At 44.5% G+C, this 13,040-nt stretch overlaps 1 protein-coding gene and 1 long non-coding RNA gene across 3 annotated transcripts in view; one reads left to right on the forward strand and one right to left on the reverse strand.

Moving 5' to 3' along the window:
- The window catches only part of LOC142567826 (putative phospholipase B-like 2), a 277,787-nt gene that overhangs the window by 77,078 nt on the left and 187,669 nt on the right, over positions 1-13,040 (forward strand). For both annotated transcript variants that reach the window (XM_075677976.1, XM_075677977.1), the window contains exons 2-3: positions 7,672-7,896; positions 11,877-12,123. In XM_075677976.1, the coding sequence (XP_075534091.1) occupies positions 7,706-7,896; positions 11,877-12,123 (438 nt within the window). In that variant the 5' untranslated portion in view covers positions 7,672-7,705. The remainder of the gene's footprint in view (positions 1-7,671; positions 7,897-11,876; positions 12,124-13,040) is intronic.
- LOC142567684 (uncharacterized) lies at positions 239-4,903 on the reverse strand. Its single transcript, XR_012825214.1, has 3 exons — positions 4,797-4,903; positions 3,580-3,685; positions 239-301 (listed from the first exon to the last, which is right to left on the reverse strand). It is a non-coding gene; the product is annotated as an uncharacterized LOC142567684 (long non-coding RNA).

Genomic DNA, 13,040 nt, shown 5'->3' on the forward strand with positions numbered 1-13,040 from the left:
AAAGGAGTGATCCACAAGATTTTAACTTCAAATTACGAATTAAAGCAAACGTTTTAGTTGTCTGCGCTGTCACACATACTCAGACTGGCGTTCTCACGCCTTGGGTCCAAAGCCTCTTTTTCGGCGACATCCTTGTGGACTTTGGAATGCCGCCCAAATAGAGATTTGTGCTCTCTTAACTCTTCTGGGCTGAAAAGAACCTTCAGGAGGCCCCGTGCACATCTTTAGCCTGAGGTTTTGCGTCTCGCTGCAGTCGTGCCAGTGTGGCCTCATCAAGGAGGATTTCTTACCCAAGGTCCACCTGAAAACGAAAAGCAAACCTTAGTTCTCGTTTTTATGCTTTGTAACTAAAACACTTGTTTTTCCTTTGCTATAATATTCGGAAAGGATAATTTCTTACTTAGATGGTCTATTGTAGGAAGTCATTCTATGATACAACAACATAGGTGACTTTGCAACAAAAGCTGTGGTTTATATCTATAGGTTTCTTAAACACTTCCAGTGAGTCAGGATGCAATAGAAATGTGAAGGCTTCATTCGGCATATTGCTGCATCTAGACTTTCCAGCTCACGTAAAACTTGCAACAATTGCTACCCCATTTCACTCTTCAGAAGGGAAGTGTTTCATGTTTCGACTTTATTTTATGTCACCTCAGCAGCGAATTGCAGCAATTATGTAAGCTTTGCCACCAACCCATCTTTCGTCCTAATTAGCCAGTTTTTCATTTGGGGCACTTCAACTCTTTCAGCCACACACATTAAAATAAGAACTGCTCCTGGCTCCAGCCCATTTGTTCGTACGTATTCTGCTCTCCCTATCATGCATTGCTGCAGCAGATTGCACGTTGGTCCTTATAGCATCAACATCAATGGCAGCTCACCATGCTAGTGGCTTTGATGAGCAAGGTGTCGGAAGGGTATGCCAGATGGAGTGTCAGGCTGAAACTATCTTACAGCCTTTAAAATTGTGGTGTTGAACTTGACTAAGTGAACATCATTCAGGACTATACAAGATCTCTGCAACAACATATTGCATTGCACTGGTTAGTGCCAACAGCGTTTTATCCACATATCAGTGTACTGTCTGCATGTGCAGCATCTTACTATCACGTCACAAATATTCTAGGCTCGTGCAGACTAGCTAGTTCACACTCAGGTAGTTGGCAACAGCCAAACTTGCATGTGTGTGTTTGGTTTAATTTTCTTTAACCAAAGCTTTGCTACCAAATAAATGAAGAAAGGAGTTTTGAAGGAATAACTTATATGACTAAGATGTCTTAATGTTTCATTTAGTGTCTGTTTCTTGAGGTGGGCTAGCAGCTTCTGAAAGTCGTGCTGCTTGGTTCAGAAATGAAGTAGCTCAATTTTTTTTTATAGAAGCAGAATTAACTGCACCTGCAATCAATGTAATGGAATTGAAGTAGTTTTTGAAGCCCAAATTGAAAATACCTCACTTCACTAGCTTTGAATGAGGTGAGTATGCAAGAATGAGTTTTTTGCCTCTAAGCTCGTAAAACCAACATGAGGCAAGAAACCCATCCTTGCATACTTATCAGCTCATCAATGTCCATAACCATAGTGTCTTACAAAGAGTATGCTACGTTCTCTTTGACAGATCACTGCTGAACAAGTATTTAGAAGAAATTCTCCATATTGAATAGAGTTATGATCAAATTTCAAGAACAGTAATTGCCAAATTCTATATCCTCTAGCTTGTAGATTGAAAAAATTAAATACACAGAATGCATAATGAAAGAAATCTATATGTACATTTACAGCAATGTTCCACAATTACTTGCCCTATACTCAAAAGTATAATGTGCATCTAAATTTCTATTTTCTCGGCTAGATTGAACTTTGGCAGACATGCAACTGAAAAGCACTTTGCTTGAAGCAAATGGCAACTCGTGGCATCGAATGCTTTGGCAGAGCATGCAGCAATTATTAAGCACAACAATGACTGCATGAACTCTAGTGCAATTGGCCAGGAAAGAAACTGGAAGCCACACCTGCACCTGTGGGTTCCCTAGAGATACAATCAACAGGACACACACTTATCGAAACGAAGAAACCCTCTCCGTGTTATGCGCGATGGATGCGTCACATGCTAAAACCTACTAAGTAGGCACTTCTACTTTGTGCCCCTTTGAGAATAAGGCTTTCGAATAGACGCCAAACTGTCTAGCTTTTAAAGTTTTATTTGATTAGCCTATGTCATTCTTTGTCATGTTCCATCGCGACCAGACAAGCTTCCATCAAACTTTTAATGATAGAAGCATTAAGGCACTTTTTGCCTAAACCATGTATGTGGGTAGCAGAACACATTCTTCTAGGTGCTCTAGAGTGCATTATTCGCAGTATGAAACCTCAATTTGATAAGAAGTGCAACAAATAATTGCACTATAACAAAAAGTGAATAGTTCAAAAATTAAGTGCAGGGCAGCTTGAGCTTAAAGCAAGCCTTCTTGCGACATCTTGGTAAATCCGAGGGAAAGTAAAATCAGTTCTTCGCTTTACACATAAGTAATTGCACAGAACAAGCTTTAGCGCATGTCAACTGAAAAATGGCAAGGAAATTGAGAAAAATGATGGCAATGTAACAGTAAATTGTCAGCATTGAGCTGTGCTGTCATGGTATGGTTCGGAACTACTGCACTGGGCTGGTTGTTATATGATTCAGCAGTTTCCTATAGCATGTTACCAACTCAAATTTCTGTAATGTATAAAGGAGACCAGCTTCCAGCCTGAAACGAACCTGCACTTGAGACTCATTGTGAGCTTCTAACAGCAAAAGGTTAATGATTTGTTATAAGTTTGAGGAATTGAACAATCATACTGACTAGGAATTCAGCAGCTACATAATAAAGCCATGAAAACTGTTTACAGCGCAAACACATGCAACCACAAAGTATAAGGGACAGGACACAAGCGCTGACTGTCAACTAACTTTTATTAACGGAAGACGGGTGCCTTATATAAGGGGAAAGGCAGAAGTGAAGGGGGAAGGGAGTGATACAATCGGGGAAAATGTGGTTGCATGTGTTTGCGCTGTAAACAGTTTTCATGTCAAGTATGCACCAACTCGCCCAGAAAGAAGTTGTAATGAATAATAAAGCCAGAAAACATTATTTTATGCAAATGTATTTAGCAGGTGAAGTATGGCATGCAATACATAAGTGTGACCGATTGGAGGGAAGAATATAGGCACATATAGGCACACAGGCAATAGTGTGAGAATTTAACTCCATAAGACTGCATAATGAAAAGATAAAAATTATACACGTCTGGACACCTCATCCATCTCAACCACGTTCTTATAAAGGCAATTTGGCTAGATAGTTATAGAGCCTGTATGGAGTATATCATGCATAATTACTTAAGCCCCCCCCCTCAATTATATGCAACTCAGAGGAGGCTACTTTGGTAAGTTGATTAAACTGAGGACATTCCAGATCACCAAAAGATAAAATTCAAGTGATCTGCCACTAGAAATCCCGAAAATGGCACATACAGTAAAATGATTGCATACTGCACAAACGTATCCTACAACTCACAACGTAGCGACAGTTTTGTACGCACCTTTGTGAAAGCATGCAGATCAGGTGCTTTATCGTTGTGCTTCCCAGCTTTCAGCAGTGCAGCAGGTTCCTGCGGGGTGTAGGGATGCCTCCGAAATCTGCATAGCCTTCAACAGGAAGGAATGATCGTTTATTGTACTGTGAAGGAGGAAATTTGTGATTTACCAGTGTCATGTGGAATTGCAATGAGTGCCTCACATAGCCAGCTGCATCAATCTATGTCTGGTTGTACAAATTTCTTTTCGTTATATCTCAGGAGGTTTACACTGCTATTTTGTAACAAGTGAAATTTCAGGAAGGAACGAAATCAGCAGCAACAACGGACAACTAGGACGATCATCAACAAAACTCTAATATATAGTAAAACACAGAGCATTGGATTAAGAAAAAAGATATTGAGCACATGAGAAGCATTCTGAAAGCTAGGCCGCGATTTCGTAGCGATGCTATTGTTTTCGCTATCCGTTAGTGGTCTGACCGACGCCTCGGCCCTTGTTAGCCGGCCGTTAGCGGTGGGCGACAAGAGTGGCATAGAATCGAGCGGTAAGCATCGCTACAAAATCGCAGTCCTTACTTTATTATGCACTAGCCCTAACCTACGACTGCCAAGAGCGGACATCCAGTTATTTATATATAAAGAAGGCCAGCGTCTCACTGAAATGTCTCGATTAAAAAGAAACCTTGTCATTCTACTATCGGCCGACATCTGCTCCGGTTCACAGACAAATTCGCGAAGACACTCAAGAACATGAACGATACAGGCAGGTTCTCGCGACGCAGACCTTCAAACCCAACTGCATACGTGCAAACATCTTCATACAAGGCTATATCTGCTCAATCATCAAACTTAGCTATCGTGTGCCAAAGCGCGAAGCCCATCACACATCAACGTATACATTACACATGTACTATAATTGCGGGAACGCCGACATAACGAAGGATTTCTTGCCAGGAAACTACCGAGCAAACAGCAACTTTCAGTGTTTTCTTAATTGTGCGCCTATTCAGTCATAGCAATCAATGCGGGTAGCATATACTTCACAGAAGAATACTAGTACGCTGCAACATCAGACGAAGCTTTCGTCAAATTGCTTGCTAAATGAACACAGCAACATGGGCAACCTGCGATCAGAAAGCGCTCTGCTCTGGCTAGTTACAGGACTCTCATTACATGAACCATAAGCTTCAAGAATGCCCGCAAGCGCCCAACTTGCTTACCTTTCAAGACGTAGTCAGCAAACGCTTCTTCGTCTCACACGTACCGTGGCACCGACGTTTTTCTGGCGCAAGCACTGTAGAATTTTCGATGAACTCCAGCTCCGCAAAATCACCACCTTCAACAAAGTCTTCCATACACTATGATTCGAAGCCCCAGTACCAGACTTTTCACGAGAGCGCGGGCGGGCAGCTCGGCAGAACAAAGGTAGCTCGGACGGGTGGGCGCTGCAGTAGGACACTCACTGTCGACACTAGTGGTTCGCACGAAACACACGGCGAACTAATGTCGTTACACGAGTCCGGAAGGTTTTGCGATGGTTAATGCACACGAAAAGGTGCACATTTTGTCTAGGCACTTCTAAAACATAATTATACTACCGCCTTACAGCAACGAGCACTTTGTACAACCAACGTGATCTGTGAACCAAACAAATACTGCAGTGGCGCCACACTGCGGTTCTTTGAAAAATGTAACGTAAATGAGAGAATTCCGTGTTTTTTCCTAATAAGAATCGGTAGAGACCTTTTAACGAATTTGGTAGGTTCGAAAAGTCTGTAATTTGTAAAAGTATGCACTTTGTGATAAGAAGTTTAAGGAAATGTATATAAGAAAAAAAAAGAAACGAAGTGGATATTGCCTCCAAGATTCCCATCCGCTTTAGGCGCATGCAGTTTTCAAAAGCACCGCCTTCGAGATCAGATTTTGTTACTCAAAGGAAGCCGCAGCTGCGAGGAGGGCAGGCATTTAGGCCCCATTTGGTGGGCTTACAGTATCTGGGTAAGCTTGCTTATTTATAAAGCATGTACAGGGACTTAAGCCGAACCATGAGCGAACTTTAGTTGGCGAACACGAGCCTATCAGCGCGCCGTCAGTTCAGGTCCGTTTGCTTGCAATGGTGGACGGCCTACTAGCTTCTTTGACACCTACCGAGCGCACATAAATGATCACCGCCCATATACACGCTTCCAGAGCCTAGTGGAGCGCCGGATTATGGACCCAGTGCCGTGCTCTGGATGCTGGGGCGTTGGCAAGCGCGGCGTACTGGGAGGCGCTGACGCGAAAAACAGCTCTAGCGTGTTAAATACGCGGTGCCTAGACATCCCATATATTTTTTGAACGCAGAAAGCAACAGTGAGCGTTTAAATGCAATGAAAAAACAAAAAAAACGTAACAATAAAAAACACTTTTATCTGGATTAGACCCTCCGACCTTGAAATCTGAAGTGCGGTACTCTACCGCTGCGCCACGCCAGCCAGCTAAAGTCCAAGGATAATTTGTAAAATTAAACCAAGACATTGGTTAAACTTGAGAAGCAGTTTTAGTTTTTCAGCGATACGTTTCGCACAGACATGGTAGTGCGGTAGATGCGCTATCGCCCAGCAACTAAAACTCACGCCTGTACCACAAAGGCAAATCTGCTGTCCGTATTCAACATGCCTTTCAGTCGACCCGTCTGCCTAGTGATATCTCTTCGTCAGAGAAGCGCAGGCTAGTGCTGGGAGCCTTCGGCGACAGCACATATACCTGTGTTTATGACGCGTAGCATCGGCACTGATCGCTTGTGCTGGCACTGTAAATATGAAAAAATGGTTTATTTAAAAACACCGATGCGAAATCTGAAAAGAACAGTGATTTATCCTTGTGAGACTTCTTTATTCCTGAGCCTTGACGCGCCGATAGCGTGCAGACGGACTCGGAAGGATACGCTGTGCCTAAGCTTCGGTGGGGAATGATCTCGGCGCGGGTATAGTTGGCGAAAGCTAAAATGTGTCTATTTGAGCCTCAGAACTCTTTTTAGTACAATAGGGAAAGTGTAAGCGCACGAGCCGCCTCAGATTTGTTATCGGTGCGATAATATCAATCAGCGGTAGGCTTCGAACTCGGGGCCCGTTCGAGCGCGTCTGAACGACTTCTGGATTTCATGTTCACTCCACAACACTGCGACAACGGCGACAACTCCGAGTCATATGTTGCTTGCGAACTACTAAAAAACGCGGCGTCCTCTGCGTGTGCGTGGTTTCGTTCACGAATTTAGCTATCCGCCCAGTCAAAAGGGAAAAAGGCAAAAAAGCGTCGCGAACAAAAGTAAACAGCCTTACAATATGTCAAGATCGAAGTCCAATAATGCCGCTGTTTTAGATGGAGCAGAGGTAGTGTGTCTGCCTCACACGGAGACATAAAGGGACTCAAAATGTATAAAAGTATTTTTTTATAGTAGAAGAAACGTCCTAAATAGACAATTTCGCCGGTGTAGGCAAATATATTTTACTTTTGCTTCAGCTGATTATATGTCCATACGCAGCAAAAAATTATTTTGTCTCCTATTATTGCTTTATTTCAAAGTGCACGAAGGAATTATCTCTATGACACTCTGGCATTCGTACTAATTATTGTATTACCAATTTGCATATTACGCTTCTTTATCGCAGTATTAAATGAACAAACGAATTAAGCAAATACAATTGGTATAATTTTCTTTAAACGAAAGTAAGAACAGAGCCTACCAACTTTTCTGAAACTTTCTTGCAACAAACTTTCTTCACACAAAAGTAAAAACACAGCCTACCAACTTTTTTAAAACTTTCTTTCAACAAACTTTCTTCAAACGAAAGTAAGAACAGAGCCTTCCAACTTCCTTTAAACTTTCTTTTAACAAACTTTCTTCATACGAAAGTAAATACAAAGCATACCAACTTCCTTTAAACTTTCTTTTAACAAACTTTCTTCAAACTAAAGTAAATACAAATCCTACCAACTTTCTTGTAACAAGCGTTAATAGGAAGTAAAAGTACATAGGATGTTAATAAAGTTGATAGAAAGTTGCAAAAAAGTCTAAAGAAAGTAAGTATGCATTTTTGTATGGGCATCGTGCAGGCACGCGCGGGACATCGCCCTCTAGGCGGCCCCGATGGAAACGAGCCTGGTGCTGCGACTCTGCAGTGCGCTGACCCTGGTGTACCTGGCGAGCGGGGCTAGCCGACAGCAACTAGTGACCGTGTCGTGGGAGGCACGCGAGAACCGGCTCATCGCTCACAATGACACGAACGCCAAGGACATCATTGCCGTATGCGTGTTCAGCGACAGCCGATTGGACTTTGGGTAAGTTCCAGGATGTAAGTGCTCGGCTGCCGGTGAGGCCTCTGTTACCCCAGGCACGCACGGCATTACACGGGTCACGATCTGGAGAGATGCACTGCATGCGTCCTGCGCACCTGTCCTGTCTGTACCACTTCTCCCGTCGTGCGTGCTGTTCGCCATGTTGAATGTAAACCGACTAAGTCATGGCCACTGATAACGAACAGGCATTAGCGCTAAAAATGGATGGATACATTCGGTAATTCACTCTACCCCACTCTCCAATTGCAAACTGAAGCGAACTTATGTGATGCGCAACTTATATACGGATTTGTTGTTTCAGTAAAGAAAAGAAGCAGGCAATGACATACATTTGTTGAAACGATAACTGCGCATCTCCATAGGCAACAGTTTTCGCCTGTGTCCTGAACTAAGTAGCGTCACTAAGATGGCTATCTCGGTGGGCGAGATGTGCACTTGCCTCAGCCTGCTTTTTATTGTCGGTGCAGTTGCCGTGGAGCATTTCCACCACAGTAAATGCTCAAAAAAGAAAGTGCGAAAAAAAAACTAATTAATAAGGAACACTTGCCTGAGCGCCGCGTTTTCACCGTACAAGCGGCTTCATGGCGTTGGCTGCAGACGGCCTAATTTTGATATATGCAATGCCCGGCTGTTTACGACGCAATTATTTTACGTGAATGTCGGACACTAATTTCACGATGCGTGGTAGTGGGTAGACGTCTTTTCGCGTGATCTTGTTTAAGTAACGATAGTCGGCCCAAAAACGCCAGGCACCATCTTTTTTTTTTTTTTTTCACGAGGACGATAGGCGAAGCCCAAGGGCTCGCGATAGTTCGATGACCTCTTTGCGGCGCATTTTCACCACTTCTGATCGCATGACTTTACGTTCAGCATGCGATAGATAATAGAGACGCCGACGAATAGGATTCGTGTCTCTATGTTTATACGGTGGTGAACCGCAGATGTTTGGCCTAAACGCCTCTCGCCGAAATCAAAGATGTCGCTGTACGATTCGAGCAGGAAACGTCTCGGCATTCAGACTCCTGATCTCAAATTTGGAAGTACTAGAAACGCTGTCCAAGAACTAGCTTGCCGGAAGCACTTGAGGTTGCACGCTGAAATTCAGAAGCAGAAAAACGACGTCGTTATTAGTAACCGTTACCAGCGTATGCGGAGCACCAAGGCTCCGGTTCAAGAGCACGGCGACGATGGGGACAAGCAAATCTTCACCGTAAGGAACGTGTGGCTGTGCGGACAAAATAACGTAAGTGACTGCCTCGGGTGACAGACGCGCATCTTGAAGTGAGCACCAGTGCGGGGGTGCGGTGCTCGGAGAATCGGCGATTTGAGGCAGTTCCAATTGAAGAACGCGGGCTGCGCAGTCGATGAGAGCAGAATGATTGGATAAAAAGTTTAATCCAAGGATAACGTCGTGAGGACAGTTGTCGATCACACCGAAGGAAAGAGAAGTAGGGTGGCCGGCTATACTGTAGCGCGCAGTGTACATTCAAAGAACTACCAGCACGCCGCCGTCGGCCACACGAAGCATTTGTGCAGCTCCTGCGGTGAGGACCTTGTTTAAACGTCTACATAGGCTATCACTCATCATAGATAGAAGGGCTCCAGTGCCGACGAGTGCTTGGATAGGTACGCTGTCTATTTTAACGTCGATTACACTTCTCTTTGAGGGCACAGACAGGATTTGCTGCGGTAGTCGGCAATGCAGCACCACCTCCGAGGGCTGCATTTCTTAGTTCACGTCGAACGATTCGCACCACGGCCTGTGCTCCTGATGCAGCTGGGCGGGCTGATCTTCACACATCGACGTTGCGCCAGTATTGGGAAGTCTGGTGAATGGTTGCAGGACGCGTCGCCTTTTAGCCTGCTCGAATTGTGGGCACTCCTTCATTATAGCATCAACTGTAGAGCAGCTTTTGCACAAGAGCAGAATAAAGGCGTCGTCAGCAATTCCGTTCAGCTCTTGGCCGACATTTTCAGCTTCTGTCATGTCGTGATCGGCTTTGCGACAAACCGCCAGCACGTCCTGGATGTACGAGACATAGGACTCCGTTAGGGATTGAGCACGAGAGGCCAGTTCTTGCTTCGCGGCCATTTTATGACCGGCTGGTTTGCGAAACAACTCCGTTAACTGCTGTTTGCATTGGTCCCAGCTGGTTAGCTCCTCTTCCTGGTTTTCGTACCACACCTTTGCCATGTCTCTTAGGTAGAACAACAGGTTAGCTAGCAAATGCGTGAGGTCCCATCTGTTGCTTCCACTCAAGCGTGCGTACATAGCCACCTACTCTTCAACGTCAGCACCATCAGTCCAACAGAAAGTTCCGGCATCCTAGGGTCGCACAACCACAATCGAAAGGGACAGCGACATACTGGCGACGGTGACGATGGAAGCGGCAACTACATTGATCCCGCGTGCTCACCGTCATTCATGGTCGGGACGGCGATGCGACGTCCACATCAGAGCTCCGTTTCCAGCCGTGATACCCAGCACCTTTCTCCAATATGTCACGGGGTGTTGGGAGTACTCACAGACTGTATTTGCAATATATATATAAGCAGAGTCAATCTGGTTAAGATGGCTGACCAGCGACAACACGTAGCAGCCAGCGTCCCGCGATCTCGTTCCTTTCTCTTCTTTTATCCTTCCGTAACAATATTTGACAAGATATTCCCGTAAGCCTCCTGTACTCCTTGATGACGCAATGCATCTATGACTGCTGGTGTTTCTAAGGAATAAAATGCCTTTTTATTATGTATGAAAGGCGCACAGAGAGCTTGATTGTACTCGGCAGGTTTCTTGATTACGTAATTGATAACATGGATATGTTATCCATTGTAGAGTATTCCTTCCTGAAGCCAGCCAGCTTGGTTTACTGAAGTCAAGTGCTGCCCTTATTGCAAATTATCTTGGTAACTGTTTTACATAATACTGGGAGTACGCTAACGGGCCTATTATTTTGAATTTTTTGACGTCTCCCTTTTTGTGGATTAGTATAATGTTGACATTTTTGCAGTTCCCTGGAACCCGCGAAATCGTGAGAAATTTCGTATAAAGGGCCGTAATCCTTTCAAGCATGGTATATCCCCTATCTTTGAATAAATCCACGGTTATTCTATCTTATCCTGCCGCTTTTCCTCGTTTCATATATTGCAAGGCCCTTCTAGCTTCATTGCTTGTTATAGAAGGAGCATCTGTAACCTTTTTATTACTACTTCGAATGGAGGTATTGTGGTTGCTCTGGGTGCTACACAGGCCAGTATAGAATTCTTCCGCTGCTTTTACTATATCGTCGAAATTGTTGATGATTTTACCCTGCCTTAAAGTTTGAATAACAACGCAAAGACAACAGAGGGGACAAATGAGAGAACAGAGCGCTATGTGTTGTCGAATTTTAAAGCACGTTTCACCAACAAGCCCAATCCTACACTTTCCTCGAAAGTATCCTGCTTATCTTTCAGTGCATATATCTTGGCTTGTCGTATGCCAAGTTTTCTTCTCAGTAATTTGGGGGTATTTATGTGTTACTACTGTGTGTTATACTAGAAACACATAACTACCCCAGAAAGTGGATGGGAAAACGGCGTCGCGGTAGCTCAATTGGTAGAGCATCGCTCGCGTAATGTGAAGGCATGGGATGGCTGCGCACCTGCGGCAAGTTGCTTTTTCAACTCTATTGATTTTCATTAATTTATAATTTTTTAAATTCATTTAGTAAGTGCACGTAATTTCCCCTGTGTTGGCCTTGGTGTCTTTGTTCGGTTCTCCTGATATGATTCATGCAATTCGAACGCCTTGGTTAACCCCCTTTCTTATCGTTTACTATGTGTTATGTTATACGTAATGCAAAGGCGTTGGATCGTTGCCTACCTGCCGCAAGTTCTTTTTTATCCACTTTCAACTCCAATATTATATAGTTTATATAATAGTCTTTCGTTCAGTTGACCGGTTCTGCCGCCCCCTCCAGGTGGTCGTCGGTGTACGTGAAGACGGACGGCCGCTTCAAGGATTCCCAGCAGGCGTACGCGGCAGGCTACGCCGAGGGCACGGCCACCAGCCGTATGGCAGATCAGCACTACGCCAACATGTACGGCCACTACTGCGACACTGACCCGGCCTTCTGCTCACGACTGTTCGCTTTCTACCGGGCTAACCTCAGGTCGCTGCTAGAAAATGCCATCCAGTACGGCGACAGAGACCCTTTCTGGCATCAGGCATGTCTTGTATACGCATTGTTCTTGCGAATCATTACTGGCACCAAAATTATAGCATCGCAGCAGCGACTATTGGCGGATACGTTACCCGCCGACGAGTTGCTTAATTGCTGGTGACGCCCGAGCTGTCCGCGCAATACAATTCCTTAGCATATCTCTGAATATACCTCCCTTTTCGGGATCTTTAAACACGCATTACAGGGGGCTTTGTTAGATATCACTATATAACTTCAAAACATATACTACACTTGTGGAAGAGAAGATACGTTAATACGTTAAACAAACATTCGTGCGAAATATCTTTAAAATTGAAAGCGTATAAAATATATCGCATACATATCACTCGCAAAAAAGCTGGCCAGAGAAAATAAGCTCCCGCAACAACCGCGGTTTACCCGTCTTCGTTTCCACAAGCCAGCTTCTGGCATGCGGCTAAATAGTGTCGTGGGGGACAAATATGTAAGCTTTGTATGAAGGCCTCACAATTTCGACTTGCATTCCTGCGAACTCATACTTGCGCGAGTTGCTACAGATACTCGCTAGAAAAAACACCGCATTTTTTTACACGAACGGAAACAGTGTAGACACGCAGCAGTGCTGAACAAACAATAAACTGTTATTGCAGAAGTAGCGATGAAAAAATTAAAAGCACAGAAACTCCTCTGGGAGTTGTCTAAGCTCGTATGCGTCCACTTGCTCATCTCCACGCAGCCCGGTTTCCTTATCAGTGTTAAGAAACTCGATCCGGCCAGCGCAAGCGACAGCGCTGCGAACGGGTGCGGACGGCGGCTCCGGGTGTGCTTATGACGTTCCGAGCACGTCACTCTTTAGCCCCTCCCTCATCCGGGTCAAACCGTTATGAGCCGTGATCGAACGTACTTCGGCGGCGGCTGCGTATATGGCACGTACAGCCGTCA

Source organism: Dermacentor variabilis, unplaced genomic scaffold (genome assembly GCF_050947875.1).
Source record: "Dermacentor variabilis isolate Ectoservices unplaced genomic scaffold, ASM5094787v1 scaffold_14, whole genome shotgun sequence".
Lineage (NCBI taxonomy): Eukaryota > Metazoa > Arthropoda > Arachnida > Ixodida > Ixodidae > Dermacentor > Dermacentor variabilis.